At 39.7% G+C, this 19,368-nt stretch overlaps 1 protein-coding gene and 1 pseudogene across 3 annotated transcripts; one reads left to right on the forward strand and one right to left on the reverse strand.

Moving 5' to 3' along the window:
• Positions 1 to 2,550: 2,550 nt before the first annotated feature.
• Positions 2,551 to 3,043, reverse strand: LOC116888683 (annotated as a pseudogene).
• Positions 3,044 to 14,526: 11,483 nt separating this feature from the next.
• Sat1 (spermidine/spermine N1-acetyltransferase 1) lies at positions 14,527 to 17,813 on the forward strand. 3 transcript variants are annotated; one of them, XM_032889948.1, is made up of 7 exons: positions 14,629 to 14,886; positions 15,155 to 15,206; positions 15,311 to 15,394; positions 15,756 to 15,865; positions 16,823 to 16,924; positions 17,015 to 17,055; positions 17,285 to 17,813. In XM_032889948.1, exons 5-7 carry the CDS (start codon positions 16,846 to 16,848, stop codon positions 17,453 to 17,455), a joined length of 291 nt encoding a protein of 96 aa, XP_032745839.1. In that variant the 5' UTR covers positions 14,629 to 14,886; positions 15,155 to 15,206; positions 15,311 to 15,394; positions 15,756 to 15,865; positions 16,823 to 16,845; the 3' UTR covers positions 17,456 to 17,813. The 3 variants fall into 3 exon arrangements, with proteins under 3 accessions (XP_032745837.1, XP_032745839.1, XP_032745838.1); XM_032889946.1 differs by lacking the exon at positions 15,756 to 15,865 and having other exon boundaries at positions 14,527 to 14,886; XM_032889947.1 differs by having other exon boundaries at positions 15,756 to 16,924.
• The last annotated feature ends 1,555 nt before the right edge of the window (positions 17,814 to 19,368 follow it).

Genomic DNA, 19,368 nt, shown 5'->3' on the forward strand with positions numbered 1-19,368 from the left:
CTGAGCTATATAGTGAGAACCCCTCCCCCACAGCACACACCCAAATGGCATAAGAATTACATCTATTTTGTACTAGGAGGAATTGTTGTGAATAGCCCAACTGGTTTAGAAGTTATTCCAAACCTGTTTTATCTTGCCCTTACACCAGATCATTCTTTTATTTTTAAAAAAGTGGTTTTTTTGTAATTAGCATGAAATATAATGGGTTTCCATGTGATATTTTCATAACACATATCATTATACTTGGTTGTTCTTTCCCATCCACCTCCTTGGCCTATTCTTCTTCCTCGTCATGCTGGCTCCTTTCCTTTACTAATAGTCCCTTCTCATATTTTCATGTCACATATATTCCACTGCTATTCCTTGTTTTCTCTCATTGTCATAATAATTATCCTTTTTGTGACACATTGAACTTCCTCAGTGTCTTAGTTAGTGTTCTATTGCTGGGAAGAGACACCATGATCATGGCAACTTTTATAAAGGATGGCATTTAAGTAGGGCTGGCTTAGAGGTTCAGAATCCATCGTTATAATGGTGGAAAGCATGGCAGAATACAGGCAGACATGGTACTGGAGAAGGAGCTGAGAGTTCTACATCTTCATCCTGCAGGCAGCAGAAGGAAACTGAGTGCCACACCAGACATAGTTTGAGCAAAGGAGACCTCAAAGCCAGCCCCTACCTGTTTCACACTTCCTCCAACAAGGCCATACCTCCTTGTAGTTCTACTCCTTATGGGCCCATGGGGGTCAATTACACTAAAAGTAGGAATAATACATATACAATGATTTTTAGTTTGATGTCTTCTTCTCAACAATGAGGTCTATCCTAAAGGATGTACAATCACAAATCATCACAGAGGTCACATAATCAGTGTGCTATTGCCCTTTGCTTGGAGCACTTTATCTGCCTGACCAGACATCATGGGAACAAGGTCCAATCAAGAACAAATCACCTAGGATAAACTATTTACAACCTTATCTCACTTTAGAATCTGATCTCATCATCCATAATGTAATCAACCTTCAACTGCAAGTCACACTGGGAAATATTTTAAAAGAAAGTTTAGAGAAAAGGCAAAGGTAGCTGAATATGTTGATAGATACCTATAATCACGACACTTGGGAGACAGAGAAAATCAGATTGTGATTTTGAAGCCAACCTATGACACTTATGAACAAAGGCAGCTTCCTTCAGCCTCTCCAAATATCATATTCCTACTGGCATGGGCTGTCTACTTAGCTTGGTCTCCAGACATTATCGAATCATATTATAGGCAGAATTCTACTTAGCAGTTTTCATTTCTGGAAGTGGTGATGGTACGAGGAAGGTAAGGTAGAGGAAAAAGGCTTAAAAATGAAGTTGTGGAGACAGCATTTGTCAATTGTATTTCCTGTTGTAATTTTTTAAAAGGTACACATGTGGAGGCATAGTGGTACAGGCGTAGACATCAGCTCGGAGGAGGCTGAGGTGGGAGTCTCAAGTTAAAAGCCAGCCTATGCTACTTAGTTGCACTCCATCTCAAAAACACAAAACAAAACAAACAAGACATGTGCAGAGCAGAGATTTGGTTCTCTGATGCAGGTGAGGTCATGTTTCAATATGACAACACCACGAAAATAATCATAATAAAACCAGACATAGAGAAACTACACCAGACTAGAGAAACTGAATTTGTGAGACATAGACCAAATGTGCTAATTATTTGGTTTTCATCTAGGCTGTAGCTCAGTTCAGTATTTGATATCATAGCTCATTTTATGCTTACCATGTTTTTTGCAAGGAGATACATAAGTGCTGGAACTGCACAGGTATATAGTAAAAGATTGATTAAGCAAAAGCCAGGAGACTACTTGTATTTCTGACTTTGCCACTATCTAGCTGTGTGACCACAGACCACTACATTAGCATCTTTGGGCTTCAGTTTTCCATAGGGAGATGAAGAGGAATTTAGAAGAAAAACAGGAATGTTTTACACTTGGTTGATGACAGAAATCTCCACAATCAACATCAGGGGCACTGGAAGGAAAAAACAGACATACTATTGATCTGGTTATCATATTTGTATCTTCACTGATTGCTAGGATTGAAGGGAAACCTTTATGTATCCAAACAATGTTCATGTAGATTACCCTTATTTAGACTGACAATTCATGTCCTAATTTTTTTGAAGCTAGAACTAATAAATATATGATCTGTTTTTCTGTATAGCCAAATATACTTTTCTGTAAAACAATCATTCTGTTTTTTTCCTTTTCCTCCAACTTTTTTATTGGATATTTCTTTATTTACATTTCAAATATTATTCCCTTTCCTGTTTTCCTGTCTATAAGCTCCCTTTCACCTCCCCCTCCCATTCTTCTATAAGGGTATTCCACTCTCCACCCTCCACCCATACCAGCCCCCACACCTTACCCTGCACTGGGGTTCTAACCTTGGCAGGACCAAGGGCTTCTCCTCCCATTGGTGCTCAACAAGGCCATCCTCTGCTACATATGCAGTTGGAGCCATGGGTCAATCTATGTATAGTCTTTGGGTTCACTGGATGACATCTTAGTTTATCCCTGTAATAAGCCTGTTTATCTGGGTTTCCCTGTTGCCAGCATCTCCTCCTTCTGCCAAGTGAGTTGTCTTTTTCTTCAATCCACCCTGTAAGGGAGATAATTTGAATGATGGTCATAGTTAATGACCACAGGAAGTTATTTGCTTCTTTGACAGATTTCTCAACTGTTTAGATCTCATGAATTAGATCCTCCATGCAGATTATGCCAAATTTACCAAGAGCAATCAAGGAATTATCTGTCAAGACACTCTTCTTCTTATTGATTTTGCCATAGCTTTGCTTGTTGATGAACTCATTTACTGACTTCAGGAAGGGGTATCCCCATGCAGTGTATGATTCCACAATCCTCAGCATATTAATTGAAGCCTTGTTGAACTTAACAAAGGTGCTATTAAAGATCTGTTGAAAATGAAGAAGCTGCACTACCTTGTGGCTTACTCCAGTGATACCTTGGATTCTGATGACAAACACCAACTTTGATTCTTAAGGCCTTGCCATCCTAACTGTCCAAATCTCAGTCCGGTCCATCTGCCTGTACTCCTTGAGATAATGCTTTGCCTTTTTATAGATGAGCTTCTTCTTTGCCTTTCATAGTGTGGGCGAACGTCTTCCTCAAGTGATTCACCTTCGACTCTGTGAAATTCCTTTTCTTTTTCCTAAAGAGTTTCTGGCACAGCAGCAACCTTTTTCTTAAGGGTTTCTGGCACAGCAGCAACCTTTTTTTCTGCTCTGGCACAGCCTCCATGGTTCTAGCTGGGGAAAAAAGAGAGCTGGTGCATGCCATGATCATTATCTTAATCACAGTTTGGTTGCTGCAAAGAGACATAAGGCAACTTTTGCAGTCAGGACAGAAAGCATGGCAGTACACATGGTGTGTGACATAATCTGAGAACTACATTCTGATATGCAGTCAGAGAGAGAGGGAGAGGGAGAAGAGCAGGGAGAGAGAACTTGGCATGGGCTTTCTAAACCTCCAAAACCCACCTCCAGTGACATACTTCCACCAGCAAGGCCACACCTTCTAATCTTTTTTAAAAAATTCACTCTCCATTCAAGTATATGAGTCTATGGGGTCCATTATTATTCAAACCTGCGCAATCATAGAAGGAAATTTCCCCAAACTTTCCCCAAGGCACACCCATACAGATAAAAGCAGCACATACAAAGCTAAGTAGAAAAGACCAGAAAAGAACATCTGAAAAGTATATCATACTTAAAGCACTAAGAGTACATGGTAATGAAAGTGTATTGAAAGATACAAGAGAGATTGCCTGGGGATGTCACCAGATCTTGGCACAGACCCAACTTTTAAGTCTTTCCTGAAGGCCCTCTTATCAATCCCTTTTAGCCCATCCCCACTCTGTTGTGTCAGCAGCTGATACCTAGAAACACTTTCTACCAAGGATCCCTAGTGGCCATACCTGGCTGAGACTCAGATAAGTGACTTTCACTATGCTCCCATTGTTACCCTCAGCCCTGTAGCCATGTGACACTTTTCCCACCTCAACTTCATTCCCTAGAGACTCTAACTCTCGGAACAGATCTGAGATCCCTCTAGACATTTCATCCTTATTTCTCCAGACAGAATCTTGGTTCTACTGCAGCCTACTTTCAAGATTCCTTCCTCCTGCCACACCTCTAAATCACCAGGGACCTGCTTCTTGATATGAACAGGATCCTACTAGCTCTTTTTCTTCTATTCCATTTTTATTCTTCTCTGTCACCCATTGACCTGCAGAAACACTCTTCTAAAATCCCACAGCCACTATGCATTTCAAAGATCCAGAGATGACAACAGAAACCAAGGAATGGAACACCCATACAACAAAGACAAGAACAGATAACAACACCTAGGTTGCCTCAATCATCATAACTCCAAATGCCCAGACACTAGTGCAAAACTACAAACATAAACAGTCAAGAAAATCTGTTTCTACCAGGATCAAATAACCATAATATATTAGTCAATAAAGTGAAATATAGCTGAAGCACAAGAAAAGGATTTGAAAGTAACAATTATAAATGTGTTCTAGGACCTCAAAGAGAATGTAAATAAATCCTCAAAGAAGTCTGTGTAAACACAAATTATAGAATGAAATAATGAAAGCAATTTAAGGCATAAATAGAAGGAGAATCACTAAAGAAAAGCCAGCTGAAATACAACTAGAAATAAAAGATTAGGAAGTCAAATCAAAACCTTAGAGTAAAACCTAGCCAACAGATTACAAGACATGGAAGAGAGAATCTCAGGTGTTGAAGACAAGGTAGAAGAAATAATGAATACCTCAGTCAAAGAAAATATTAAATATAAAGATATCCAGGCACAAAGCATCAGGACATCTAGGATACTATATAAAAGACCAAATGTATGAATAATTGAAATAGAGGAAGGAAAAGAAACCCAGTCAAAGGTACAGAATTTTTTTTATAACAAAATCATAGTAGAAAAAATTCCCAACCTAAAGAAGGCAGTACCTATCAAGATTCAAGAATTATACAGAACACCCAGTAATTAGGATTAGGAAAGAAATTCCCCATGACACATAATAATCAAACACTAGATGTATAAAACAAACTTTAAAATTTTAATAAAAGCTACAAGGGAAAAAGACCAGGTCATATAAAAAGGAATGACCTGTTCGAATAATGCTTGATTTCTCAATGGAGACTCTGAAATGCCAGAAGGGCCTGTACAGATGCTCTACAAATTCTGAGAAACTACAGGTGCTAGCCCAGACTACTATACCCAGCCTAACTTTCAATGACAATAGATGTAGAAAGAAAGACATAATAAAAACAAATTTAAGCACTATCTATCCTCAAACCCTGAGACTTAGGTTTTTCAAAATCCACTTTAATAAGAGTTAATAAGGGTTCAACCTCCCTTCTAGCCCACCAACCAAAGGTAGGATAGAAGGATAGTTAGTAGATTAAGAGGGATGTGGATCTGTTTAGAAGTAGTTCTTTTGGGTGATCCTAGTCTTTGTTGTCAGAATATCAGCAGTCCAGTCCAAAACCTCAAACATGAATCAGTAGCTGTGGATCAATCCAAAAACTTTGAGGCCGCCAAACTGGCATGAGTCTGCAGAAGCAGCAGAAGCAGCTGGAATACCATGAAGTGCATTTCTCTCTATGGAGTCACAAGTGAAGATCAGCGAAGACCAGCAAAGCACTGCAAGGTGAACTGTCTGTGGGGTTATATTTATATTGTTTCTAAACATCGTGGTCCTTCTCAAGTGTCAGCTCCAGCAAAACATCCTCTCCTAAGACAGTGTCCAGAAAACCGTCACATGACACAACTGAGGCTCCAAAGAAACCAGAAATTTCCACATTAAAACCCAGTCACACATAGGTGCTAATAGGAAAATTTCAACCCAAAGAAATTATCTAACCTCCCAAAATCACAGGAACAATTTCAGACCAGCGAATCAAAAGAAAGGAGAAAAAGCTCACACAGCTACAACAAAATAACAGGAATCAATAAACACTGCTCATGGATCGCTTTCAACATCAATGACCTTAATTCTCCAACAACAACAAAAAAATACAGACTAACACATTGGAGTAGAAAACAGAATCAACCCTTCCGTTGCATCCAAAACCCATATATCATCATCAAGGATAAACATTACCTCAGGATAAAAGGTATTCTAAGCAAACAGCCTCAAGAAGCAAACTAGTGTAGTTGTGGTGGTCTGGATAGGTATGGACCCCACAGACACATGTGTTTGAATACTTGGCCCATAGGGAGGAGCACTATTAGGAGGTATGGCTTTGCTGGAGGAAATTTGTCACTGTGAAGTGACATCATATAAGGTCTCATATATGTTCAACTTACACACAGTGTAGAAGACAGTCTCCTTCTGCTGCCTGCAGATCGAGATGTAAAACTCTCTCCTTCTTCTCCAGCATCATGCTGCCCTGCATGCTGCCATGCTTTCTTCCATGATGATAGTGGATTAAACCTTTGAAATATAAGCCAGCCCCAATTAAATGACAACTTTAAAGAGTTGCCATGGTCATAATGTTTCTTCACACCAATGAAACCTTAACCAAGACAGTAGCCATTTTAATATCTGACAAAATAGATTTTAAACCAAAACTAATCAGAGACAGTACATACTCTTCAAAGAAAAAAATTCACAAGAGGATATTGCAATTTTTAGACAAATAATCTATACAAAAACTAAACAGAAATACTGGAGCTAAATAATGTCATAAACCAAATGGAACTAAGAGAACATTTCATCAAACACAAAAGAATATACCTTCTTTTTAGTTACTAATGGAACTATTCTACAAAATTGACCACATATTTGGAAAACAAAGCAAGTCTCAATAGATAAGAAAATTGAAATAACACCTTGTATTCTATCACCATGACCACCATGGATTAAAACTGGATATTAAGAATTAAAACTGGATTATCATCAACAACAGAAACAACAGAACATTTACAAACTTATAAAAACTGAACAACTTACTACTGAATAAAATGGGTAAATACATAAATCAAAAAAGATTTAACAAACTAAGTGGGAAGTAAACATTCAATATAAGGGCCAAGTCATTCTTATTCAAACCATCACCCACTCATTAAAGAAATTTCTCTTTGCAAAAGATGAAGAAAAATACAGAAAATTACATCAAAGCTAAATTCAGAGGTGCAGAACCCAGTCACAACTGGTACATCTACAAAACAGTCATGCACATAAAGCTCATGGAATATTTTGAAGGAAGGGATGGAGCTTGTAAGAGCCAGGGAGATTTCTGGGAGATTGTGTCTACTAGTAAGACACAAATGCTGTCAAAAGCTACACCCACGGGGTTGGGGATTTTGCTCAGTGGTAGCATGCTTGCCTAGCAAGCGCAAGGCCCCGGGTTCGGTCCCCAGCCCCGAAAAAAAAAAAAAAAAAAAAAGCTACACCCATAAGGTCTTAGCAACATGGCTACTTAAACATGAGCTAAACAGGAAGAATACCAACACTCATGCCGAAGTGTGCAGGGAAAAGCTTTTGAGGCCCCAACCCTACATAAAGAATTACAGACCATTAAGGAATGCCGAGAGCAGGAAAAATACTCTTCCCCAGAGACTAGGACACCCAATACCCAGTGTTCTGCCCTGAGAACATGCATTCAAGTAACATTATACAGACTGAGTAGGTTCTGTGTGTGCTCTGTCCTGTGTGAGTGAGCACTGAATATCAATTAATGTAAAAAGAAACCATGAATTTGAAGAGTGGGTAAGGGTATATGGGAGGGTTTGGAGGAAAGAAAGGGAAAAGATAAATGTAAAAAAAAAAAAACAAATCACATCTTTAAGCAATGCATGTCACTTATGACAAGCAGTATGAAGTTTTATTTGCTGGATATGTGTGTAGCTCAGTAGTAAGGTTCTCCAGTAGGCAAAAGGACTGGGTTTGATTTCAGTATCACAAATGAATGAATGAATGAATGAATGAATGAATGAAATATACTACATGCACATATTTTTTTGCTGCAATATATGTATATATATATATATATATATCAAATTTTTTTTTCTCTTTTCTATTTTTCGGAGCTGGGGACGAACCCAGGGCCTTGCGTTTGCTAGGCAAGTGCTCTACCACTAAGCTAAATCCCCAACCCATATATCAAATTTTTGAAGGAGACATTTAAACGTTCCAGTTTTGTCAGTTTTAAGGTCATTGGTTCCCTTTCTTCTTCTTCCCTGTGTGTTTTAACTATAACATCTTTCCAAGAGAAATGACTCACTCCCAAGTACTCCACTTCCAGAATGAGTTCTCAGGCAATAACCTTTGTGCTGGCTAGCAAACTCTGCCAAACATCATGTACACTGGGGCAAAACATAAAACCACTCCTAGTTGCTTAGACAAACATGAGGCTACTTGGACGGAGTTTACTCTCTTGCATTTTCCCTTTGAAGTATCCTCTATTTTCTTGAATTCTCTCTTAACACTTAATTGCCAGTTTGCAAATGGTACAAAGACTGGTAAGCTGTACTCTGAACTTTGAAATCTGTTACATATACCCAGAGGCCATAGGGAAAAGTGGGGGTGTCTTACACTTTGAGTACTAACAGGCAATTATTTTCTATGATCTTCTTATTAGGTAACTTCCATACCCAGATTCAAAGTGCTGATATTTTTAGGAGGCCTAAGGTAGTTGATTGCACTTTTCAGATCTCCTGCATATTTATGAGGAGTTAGAACCTTGATCTCTTGAATTGATGGATGTGCAATAATCTCCCCTTAGGACATCACATCAGGAGGCATGATCCGACGAGAGATAAGTCACACTGGCTGCATTACACACTGTCCTGCACCATAGTTCTAATTGTAACTGGTATTTTCCTTGGGAGGCTGCATCCCTTCTCCCCACAACTAGAATCTTAAGAGCTTCAATTATTGAACTGTAAGTCTTTAGAAAGTAAGAATTGTGCTAATGAAATACTGGAGACAGGTTAATTTATAAGGAAAAAGACTTATTTAGTTCACAGATGTCTAGGCTAGAAATTCAAACAACATGACAGGTTCTGGCAAGGGGCTCTATTGACTGTCTTGTACTGTGGCATAAATGCATGCATATTTCTATGTCTACGTGGTGTCTCTCCTTTCTTTTTAAGGCTACCAAGATTCACTTGAGGGGGCTGTATTAGTTTACCTCAGAAGTTACATTGCTTGTAAAGTGTGTGTGTGTGTGTGTGTGTGTGTGTGTGTGTGTATAGAGGGGCAGGTGGCAAAAGTTGGTATCGCTTGTCTTTCTCACTCTTCACCTTATGTTTTCAGTCAGTGTCTCTCACTGCATCTGGAGGGCACTAATTGGGCTAGACTAACTGGCCAGGAAGCACTGGGGATTATCCTGTCTCTACTGAAACTGAGATTACAGATCCATGCCCTGTGAGGGTTTTTTTTTTTTTTTTTTTTTTTACATAGGTGATTAGGACCACACTTAGGTATTCATGTTTGTGAAGCATCACTTTTGTGACTGAACCATCACCCTAGCCTCTGACCTTGACTGGGGCTTCAGGCTTACAAGGCAATCATTCTACCAATGAGCTATATCCCTGCCCTGTTTTTTTTTAACTTCTTAAAGCACTAACAGATTCCAGATGTAAATCATATTCAAAAGCACAATGAGACCTGATTAAGTATCTGTTACAAGTTAACTAAATATTGGTCTTTTACTGCCTTTTCTAAACATGGTCATGTGGATTCAGCAGTAGTCTCTGTGACTCTGCTTCCTGGTACTTTTGCCTTTGTGTGCTCCACTCTTCCTTCATGTTGCTGGGACCTGTGACTTACTTCCAACTAGTATAGTTTGGTATAGGTGATAAGATGCCATCCTCACAAATATGGCACATTATGTAAGGCTAATCTAATGTGTCAGAGAAACACAAAGAGACAATCACAAATCAAACTACAAAACTTCAAATAACAGAAACAAGAATGAAAAGGCAAACTGTGCAGTAGAAGAATATATTTGCATACCTGTAGACAACACTATCAAAAAGGAAAGAATCAGAAAATGACAAATAGTAAAGAATATGGAGAGACTGGAAGTTTTATACAGCATTGATGGGAATAAACATTTGTAAAGCATGGAAAAAACAGTGGTAGATCCCAAAAATGTTAACATTTCAACCACTATATGGTGAAACAATCTCACTTTTTTTTTTTTTTTTTTTTTTTTTTTTTTTTGGAGCTGAGGACCCAACCCAGGGGCCTCAGGTTTTGAAGCAAGCGCGCTACCACTGAGCTAAATCCCCAAGCCCTACAATCTCACTTCTTTGTTAAAAAAAAGTCAAGAACAATTTAAAGCCAAGAATGGTGTCTTATAATCTCAATAGTCATGAGGCTAAGGCAGGAGGGTTGTCAAGAGTTTGAGATCAGCCTGGACAACACAGGACTATATAGGAAGGATTATTGCTCCTTTTTAAAGAAAAGTAATCTGTCCTATGTTGAAACAGGGGCTGAACCTTGGGGGCATTCTGTTAAGTAAAATAAGCCAGTGGTTAAATAAATAAATTTTGTTTGATTGTATTTACACAATCTTTTGAAAGCAATTCAAACTCTTAAAAATGAAAAGTAGACTATGACTAAAAGGAGCAGGTTGGGAGAAGAGAAAGGGGGAGCTATTATTCCTGGATACCAAATTAAGTGAAAGATGTGAAAAATGAGCACGTTCTGGAGTATTTCATTTGATATTACATTATACACTTAAAATAGCTAAGGGAAAGCTGGGCATCATTGTGTTTAACAACTTTAGTTCCTGCGCTTGGGAGTCTGGGGCAAGAGCACTATGAGTTTGAGGTCACACAAAGACTTTGTCTCAAAACAAACCGAAACTAAAAATGATTAAAATAACAAATTTTATGTAAGGTACTTTTACTCAGAATTAAAAAAAACTGTCTAAGTAGCTCTTCAAGAGACTTTCCTGGCTTATGAATGATCATGTTAGGTAAGATCATATGCTAAGAAATAAAGGCACTCTCTATTAACTCTAGGCAGCTTGTAAGAGCCTCACCTGATAGACAGCAAGAAGTCAGGGCCTGCAATCAAGAAATGCATACTGCCTGGCCTGGAGAGATGGTACAGCACTTAATACATAGTACTTGCCGCTCTTGCAAAAAACCAGAGCTCTGTTCTCAGATCCCACATCAGGCAGGACACAACCACCTGAAACTCTAGCTCTGGAGCAATGTTCCCAAACTTCCTAACGCTTTTACGCTTCAATAAAGTTCCTAATGCTGTTGTGACCCCAAATCATAAAATTATTTCATTGCTACTTCATGACTGTAAATATCTGATATGCGGGGTTGGGGATTCAGCTCAGTGGTAGAGCGCTTGCCTAGCAAGCGCAAGGCCTTGGGTTAGGTCCCCAGCTCCGAAAAAAAGAAAAGAAAATCTGATATGCTACTCCAGGTGGGCAACGACCCACAGACTGAGAAACACTGCTCTAGGTTATCTAATGACCTCTTCTTGCTTTCTCAGGCACCTACATTCACTCACAAGCATGCATGCGGCGCACACATATGCACATATATACAGGCATACCTCTACTTACAAATAAATCTTTAACACAGAGATGATGCAGGCAGTGGTAGTACTACGCCCGTTAAAGCAGAAACATTTGTGAAGCAGAGGCAGAGGACAAAGGCAGGCAGGAGAATCTCTCTGTGAGTTGGAGGCCAGCCTAATTGTACAGGCTGAATTACAGGGCAGCCAGGCCTACAGAGAAACCTCATCTCTCACAAAAACAGGGGTGGGGGCCCGGAGGAGTGATAGATGGGAGGAGGATTACTGTCAAGGTCAGTAATTAGAATGAACTTGGATTTGTTCTATGTCAGAATATAGCCTACCTGACACAATTAACAAAAGATTCAGTGAAGTCATGCCTGGACTCATGACCCATATATTCTGCAATAATAAATATGTGTTATTTTAAACAACTGAGTGTGTGGTAACTTTCTGTGAGGTGACTTTCTAGGATGTAACCGATAAACAATACAAAAGGAATGACATAGAACAACCTGTTTTCAAATAACTGACTTCTGGTACATCTGGTGACATGGTCTACATGAAATATCATAAAAATCTTTGGGGCACTGAACTTTGTGTAACCATGAAACAAGGCAAAGAATAAAACCACTACTTTGGCTATTTTTCTTCCTTTCACTCTCCTCATCTGTTCATCTCAGTGATTGGAATTCCCCTTTTCATAGAGTCAAATACACTATAATAAACTACAAACACATCTCTAAAAGTAAACTGTACACTTTAAGGCTGGTTGTAACACTTAGTGACCTTTTATAATCCCCAAATACCTCGCATAAGATTCAACAAGTTGAAATGGTGACTCATTAACCAAATAAAAGTTTGTCAAATGCTAGGTTCAATCACGATTCTAAAACACTAAGAAACCTAAATAGAAAAACGACTTTAGTTTTGCTTCTTTGGGAAGTTATTCTTGGTGTTGAGTCACAGAAATTGAATATATTGCTATCAGTAAATATGTGACAAACTCCTGTGAGTGCTCTAGCATTCTAAACAGAAGAAATGAAGGGAAGGGCCTGGTCACCCATGTCAGGAAAGACACCACTGGCAGTAATTCAGGTAGAATTGGTACTATTTTTAAAGCTCTTTGTGAAAAAACATTGCATAAGTTCTCATAGTGACTCACTAAGGCATTGAGTCATGGGAGAGTAGGAGGGGTAACAGAAAATGCTTTTCTGCTTTCATTTCTACATACAGGATATTACTAGTTAATAAAGGCCAAGTCACTTACTAAATATTAGGAGTGGCCATGTGGTAGTAGTCCAACCCCTCACTGTACAGACCGGATGCTGAAGACTATCTGATACTTTATCTCATTACAAAAAAGAAAATAACTCTTTTGACTGATTATAGAATCCAGGAAAGGTAATGGAAGCAGGGCACTCAAAGGATGTGTCCAGGAAAGTCCATAGTTAAAGAAAGGTCATTCCCCAGAGATATGAATACTTACTTTTCCAATGGGTATGACCAGGAACAGGCAAACCCAAATGCTTCCAAATATTTTTATCTCTGGGCATCTAAAATTTAGTGTATTCAAGTTTCCTTACCTTTAAAAATGGTAGAAAACATAACACAGAGCCACGCATCCTGTAATCATTGGAGTAATGATATCATGACACGTTCAGTTCGTTTAGAATTATTTCAAAATAAAAAGTTAAAAGGAAACAAAAGACACACATGGACTGGAGCAAGTTAAGTGCCACCACAGCTTCTGATAGCAAAGGAAGCCAGGAGATAGTCAGATATCAGTGTGCGGAAAGAAAACTTCCAAACCTCAAAATCTCAAAATCTATAAGCAGTGAAATAAACCTTTCAATAATGTAAGATGACATACATCATTGAAGGGAATGATCGAGTATTTCTCTCCTTCAGAAGGAAAGTCGACAGGGAAGAACAGAGTTTTAAGAAGGAAATGAAGGGGTCTAAGAAAGTAAACATTGCCAGGTGGTTGGGGTCAGAGGCAGGAGGATCTCTGAGTTACAGGCCAGTCTGGTGTAGTTACAAGACAGATGAGTTTACACAGAGAAACCCTGTTTCAAAAAATAAACACATAAATGAAAGAAAGAAAGGAAGGAGGGAAGGAAGAAAACATTTTAAATCTAGCCATCGCAACACTGGTTCTCAACCTTCCTAATACTTCAATCATTTAATACAGTTTCTCCTGTTGTGGTGACCCTCCACCATAATATTATTTCATTTCTACTTTATAACTGTAATATTGCTGCTGTTATATTGTTATGAATTGTAATGTAAATATCTGATATATAGGTTATCTGATATGGGACTCCAAAGGGGTTGTGACCCACAGGTTGAGAACCACTGAGCTAGAAGGAAAGCAATCAAGGAATCCTAAGAACTGACCTTAGAAAATACAAGAAGGCTGTGGTGAACATTTTTAATTCTAGCACTGGGCAGACTGAGGCAGGCAGATCTACGTGATTTGTGAATTCTAGGACAGCCTGTTGAAACATAGTGAGTTCCAGGATGGCCAAGACTACACAAAGAGACCCTGTCTCAAAATCCAAATAAGATTCAAACCCACACCTTTCTTTAGTCATGAAAACGGTGACTCACTACATCTCAATGAACTGCCTGTGGAAAATTACAAGAGGGGAAAGGAAAATTATGCCTCCAGACCACACTTTGGGAATGGCTGCTCTTATCTTTCTATCATACCCTAAAGTTGGGCTTCCTGAGTTTGCTTTTCTCAATGTCGGGGTCACAGAGGCAATCCACATTTTCTATTTATGAAGGTTACTGGGGACAAGCTATATTCAAATGCCTGGGAAGGTCCAAGGCGCCGCTAGAGGACACGAGGCTAAAGAAGGCAGCTGCGCACATCGCCCTAACCCGCCCTCCAGGTTTGCGTCATGGTGTCACGAGAAAGCCCAGAAGAGGGCGATGTCTGGAACAGAGGGCGGTGCTTCCTCAGGCTTGCATCTTTACTGGTCGCGATCTCTACGTCTCTTAGTCCGGGGAGGAGCTTCCGCGGACTTAAAAGGCACTGTCTTGCCACTGTTTAGCTGCGCAGCTCCCCAGAATAAGTCTGCCAGTTTTCTGTCTTCTACTGAGGTTCGCCGGGTCATGGTGCCAGCCTGACTGAGAAGAGGACGCTCCCGGGAAACGAATGAGGAACCACCTCCTCCTGCTGTTCAAGTACAGGGGCCTGGTGCGCAAAGGGAAGAAAAGCAAAAGACGAAAATGGCTAAATTTAAGATCCGTCCAGCCACTGCCTCTGACTGCAGTGACATCCTGCGACTGATCAAGGTAGGGAAAAGTCCGGGATCTCCCTAGGGCAGAGGATAGGGGAGGCTCCGTTTCCCGGGGAAATCCTCATCTTCAGTTTTGAGACGCTGCCAGACCAGTAAATTCCCCTTTCTTGGCCTGCTAACCCCAGCCCGGGTCAGACTCAGCAGTGCTGCGCCAGGCAGAACTCAGTCACCGCTCGACCCCGCCTGCCCCATTTCCCCTCCTGTGAGCTGGCCAGGTTGGCCAGGAGTTTCATTGTGCTTTCTTTTATATGTGTCGTCCCCAGGAACTGGCGAAATATGAATACATGGAAGATCAAGTAGTTTTAACTGAGAAAGGTAACAAAGGCGTGGCGGGGGAGAAGGGAGGGGGGACAAGGTATCTGTTTCCCCGCATCTCCAAAGGTCAACTCAACACCGTTTCTGCCTCCCCCATCTTACAGATCTCTTAGAGGATGGTTTTGGAGAGCACCCCTTCTACCACTGCCTGGTTGCAGAAGTGCCTAAAGAGCACTGGACCCCTGAAGGTAACCCCTTCTCCCTGTCCAGAAGCCAGAGAGAACTAATGCTGTATCAAAACCATAGAGCCTACTTTGCAGAACCCGTGACTACATGGGCAGAGGTTACTGAGGAGCTGGCTGGAAATAACAGCCAGCCAGTATGCAAATGACTGAGGGAAAAAATGTATGTAGTGTACTTTATAATAGGGCGGGTTACAAGAGCTGTTTGCGCAAGTATCAGAGTGCTGTAGAAACCCGGAAAAATTAGGTATAATGTCATTTGTTGTAATTCCGTTTCATAAAATGGTTTTTGTTTGACCCTAACCTAACCTCTTTTTTGTAATTGTGTTAAATCACATTTTTTTCTTTAATTTGTCCCAATCTTCAGGTTACAGTCTCTAGCTTCGCCATGTACATGGCCCTTCTGTGTACATGGATGGGCGGGGAGGTAACTAAAAGATCCTTTACACAATAAAGTAGATGATCATGATAAATGAGGTAAGGTCCTATTATCACACACTTAAAACACGGTAGATCAGAAATTTATATTCGCTTCCTGTCTGTCTGCAAAGAAATAGAAAATGCCTAGAAAGTTTAATTTGCAACCATTGCCTTTAATTTGAAATCTTTGCCTCCATTTGGAATTGAATTGACACTCCTTATGAGGGAGTCTGTTTTTAATTATTTTTATTTTTATTTATGTATTTACTTTTTTTGCTGGCCCTTGTTGACTGGTCAGAAGACGGCTAAAAGGGGAAGTTGTGGGCGGGTGCTTTCTTGAGTCTTCTGGTGTCTGTTCCTTAGGCTAGAAGATAATCAGAACACATGAGGCATGAGATAAGATTTAGAAGTATGTGGGTGTTAGGTAACACCTGTTTCTGGTTACTGCTATTTCTCCTGCCTTAAAGATTGGGGGAAGTAAATTGAAAATTCATATGTGGGAGGGCAAGTTCTGAAAGTAAACATTGTACTTTTGGCCTGGTATTCTGACCTTAAGGAAGCAAGAGTTGGTGAACTAAAAGTATTTCCTCTTCTAAACTGCTGTGTAAACCCAACTTTTGCCAAGCCAACATACCAGCATGTCATTAGGATGTGAATAATATGTGTGTTTTTAAGTCTGTGGCCCTTTTGCTCTGGCACGTAATGAAAATGTTCTCATTTCCTGAGTGTGAGTTCAGCAGACTGGAGACTAGCCAGTCAACAGGTGTAGCCTAGCTTTAGCTATCTCTAATGTGTGCTTTTTGCAAGTACATGTCTGAGACCAGAGAGATCATTCATCGTTCATCTGGACTGTACTAACATAAACATAAGGAGGCAGTCCAGTTCCTGGCTACTTGTTGCGGTGGTGAATGCATATATATTTTCTTAAAAATCTACAATAGGCTTCTGATTCTGCCGATACAGCTTGAATGGGTTGTTTTTCTTCTTGCATCTCATGGGATCCTCTTATTACAGGACACAGCATTGTTGGTTTTGCCATGTACTATTTTACCTATGACCCATGGATTGGCAAGTTACTGTATCTTGAAGACTTCTTTGTGATGAGTGATTACCGAGGTACAGTTGACTTTGGGGATTAGAGGCAAAGAGGAATCGGAGCCCTATGGCCTTAAAATGACTAAGTTGACTTGTGTTTCTTTCTTTTAGGCTTTGGTATAGGATCAGAAATTTTGAAGAATCTAAGCCAGGTATGTTCACCAGCTTTTCACTGCATAACCTAGTATTCCCTATGAGCCTTGGCTGGCCTCAAGCTTGTCTTCACCTACCGTGCTGGGATTAGAGCTGGGACCAGATATCCTAGATTTGGGCTTCTGAATTTGTAAGAGTTATTGGGCTATTGTAATTAATGAATCAAAGTTGGGTCTTGGCAAGAGGGTGAAATATTACTGGGCTTATGTTCTCTCTTGCTTGTACTAGGTTGCTATGAAGTGTCGCTGCAGCAGTATGCACTTCTTGGTAGCAGAGTGGAATGAACCATCTATCAACTTCTACAAAAGAAGAGGTGCTTCGGATCTGTCCAGTGAAGAGGGATGGAGGCTATTCAAGATTGACAAAGAATACTTGCTAAAAATGGCAGCAGAGGAGTGAGGTGTGCCGGTATAGACAATGACCACCTCCATTGTGCTTTAGAATAAATTCTCAACTTCTCTTGCTTTCTATCTCGTTTGTAGTGAAATAATAGAGTGAGCATCCATTCCAAAGCTTTATTACCAGTGGCGTTGTTGCATGTTTGAAATTCGGTCTGTTTAAAATGGCAGTCATGTATGTGGTTTGGAGGCAGAATTCTTGAACATCTTTTGATGAAGAACAAGGTGGTATCATCTTTATATATGAAAAACAAAACTTCATTCTTGTGAGTCATTTAAATGTGTACAATGTACACACTGGTACTTAGAGTTTCTGTTTTGATTCTTTTTTAAAAAAATAAACTACTCTTTGATTTGAATATTCAGTGTGAGCATTTTTACTAGTTCTGTCTTCCTCGTTACTTTTACAACAAAAATAATATGTAAAATAAAAATACCTATCCAACAGTTCTCAGGTGCAGGTAAACATGAATAGGAGAGGTTGCCTGGTGTTTGGAGTACCCCAGGTTTCATCCATAGCACCAAAGGGTTCGGGGATGACTTGGGAAGGAAGGAAGGAAGGAGGGAAGGAAGGAAGGAAGGAAGGAAAGAATGAAACTGGTACATACAATGAATAAGTCAATTGTGCAAGTAAAATGTGAAGGTCGGTTTATGAAACACAATCAGGAAAAACATCATGTCCCCAATGACCTCATCCCACACAAAATATCCCTTGAAGTAAAACTAAGTGGGTCATTCTGCTAATCAAGAGGAAGCAAAACTCTTGGTTTCTTAACAAGATTGCAACTTTAAAAAGTGACAAACAAGCAACTTTGTCACGAGCAAATCCAGTGACTTCACATGTATCTGGTGAGATACTGTTTTAAACTAATGTTCTTCTATAGGACACAATACTAGTCTTTCAACTAGAAATACATAAGCAAATGCTTTTCTCAGGAACTGAAAATGAGCCTTTAAATGCGAAGGGAAAAGACAATTTTCTTAGATCTATGAACTTTAATTACTCATTACATTGACCTATATTCCCAAACCCACTAATTTGTATGATCATAAAAATGATAGTGGTTAAGAATTTCTGAAAACTAGTGTCCAAGATTAGTGTTTTCGAAAGCAGTTCTAGGATCCCTACACAATAGCAGGAAGTATTGAACCCTTCCAGTTAAACAGCTTTGGTTCTGTGTTCCTTTGGCTCAGTTTCTGCTACACAGTTCTAGATTAGAAGGCAGCTAGATAGAAAAGTGTGAATATGCATTTCTTTTGAGCTTTGGGTGTTTTTGGTGGCTCAATTTGTCACGAAAACAGGCATACAGAGTTAGATCTCAATCAGGGTCCTGCTCAGATGGCAAGTAATGGGATTGCTGGCAAAAATCAAAGACTAACAGAACACAAAGAGCCTTGTGAAGAAGGAAGACATTTTGAAGGTTGTGTTCTGGAAACTGGGCCTCTTAGAGGAAAACAAGGGCTGCTTACTGTGGCTAGATGAATAAATTAACCCAGGGAGTAACAATCTAACCTTCTGTGTTCTCACCTTAAAGACACAGTGTTGCAAAAACAGAAGCAGTTGTGAAATTTTGGTTCACAAATTTAGAGGAGTCCTTTAAAAGTAAAAATCTAGACACTCAGACCCCACATCAGCCCACTTAATATTCAACTCAATTACACTGATATCTCTTTACAAGCAGCTATAGAACCAGGCATATTAATGCACACCTGGAGAGGCTGAGGCAAGGGCTCAGGTTTGAGACGAGTCTGGCACAAGGAAACTCTTCTCAAAAGGAAATAAAACATTTAAAATGAAAATACCAAAAAACACTTTGGCAAAGAGCACATGCCTGTAGTCTCAAGTGCTTGACAGGCTGAGGCAGGAGGACCATTTTACTTTCATGAGTTTGAAGCCAACCTTGGCGGTACAGG

The sequence above is a fragment of the Rattus rattus genome, chromosome X (assembly GCF_011064425.1).
Source record: "Rattus rattus isolate New Zealand chromosome X, Rrattus_CSIRO_v1, whole genome shotgun sequence".
NCBI classification, from domain to species: domain Eukaryota; kingdom Metazoa; phylum Chordata; class Mammalia; order Rodentia; family Muridae; genus Rattus; species Rattus rattus.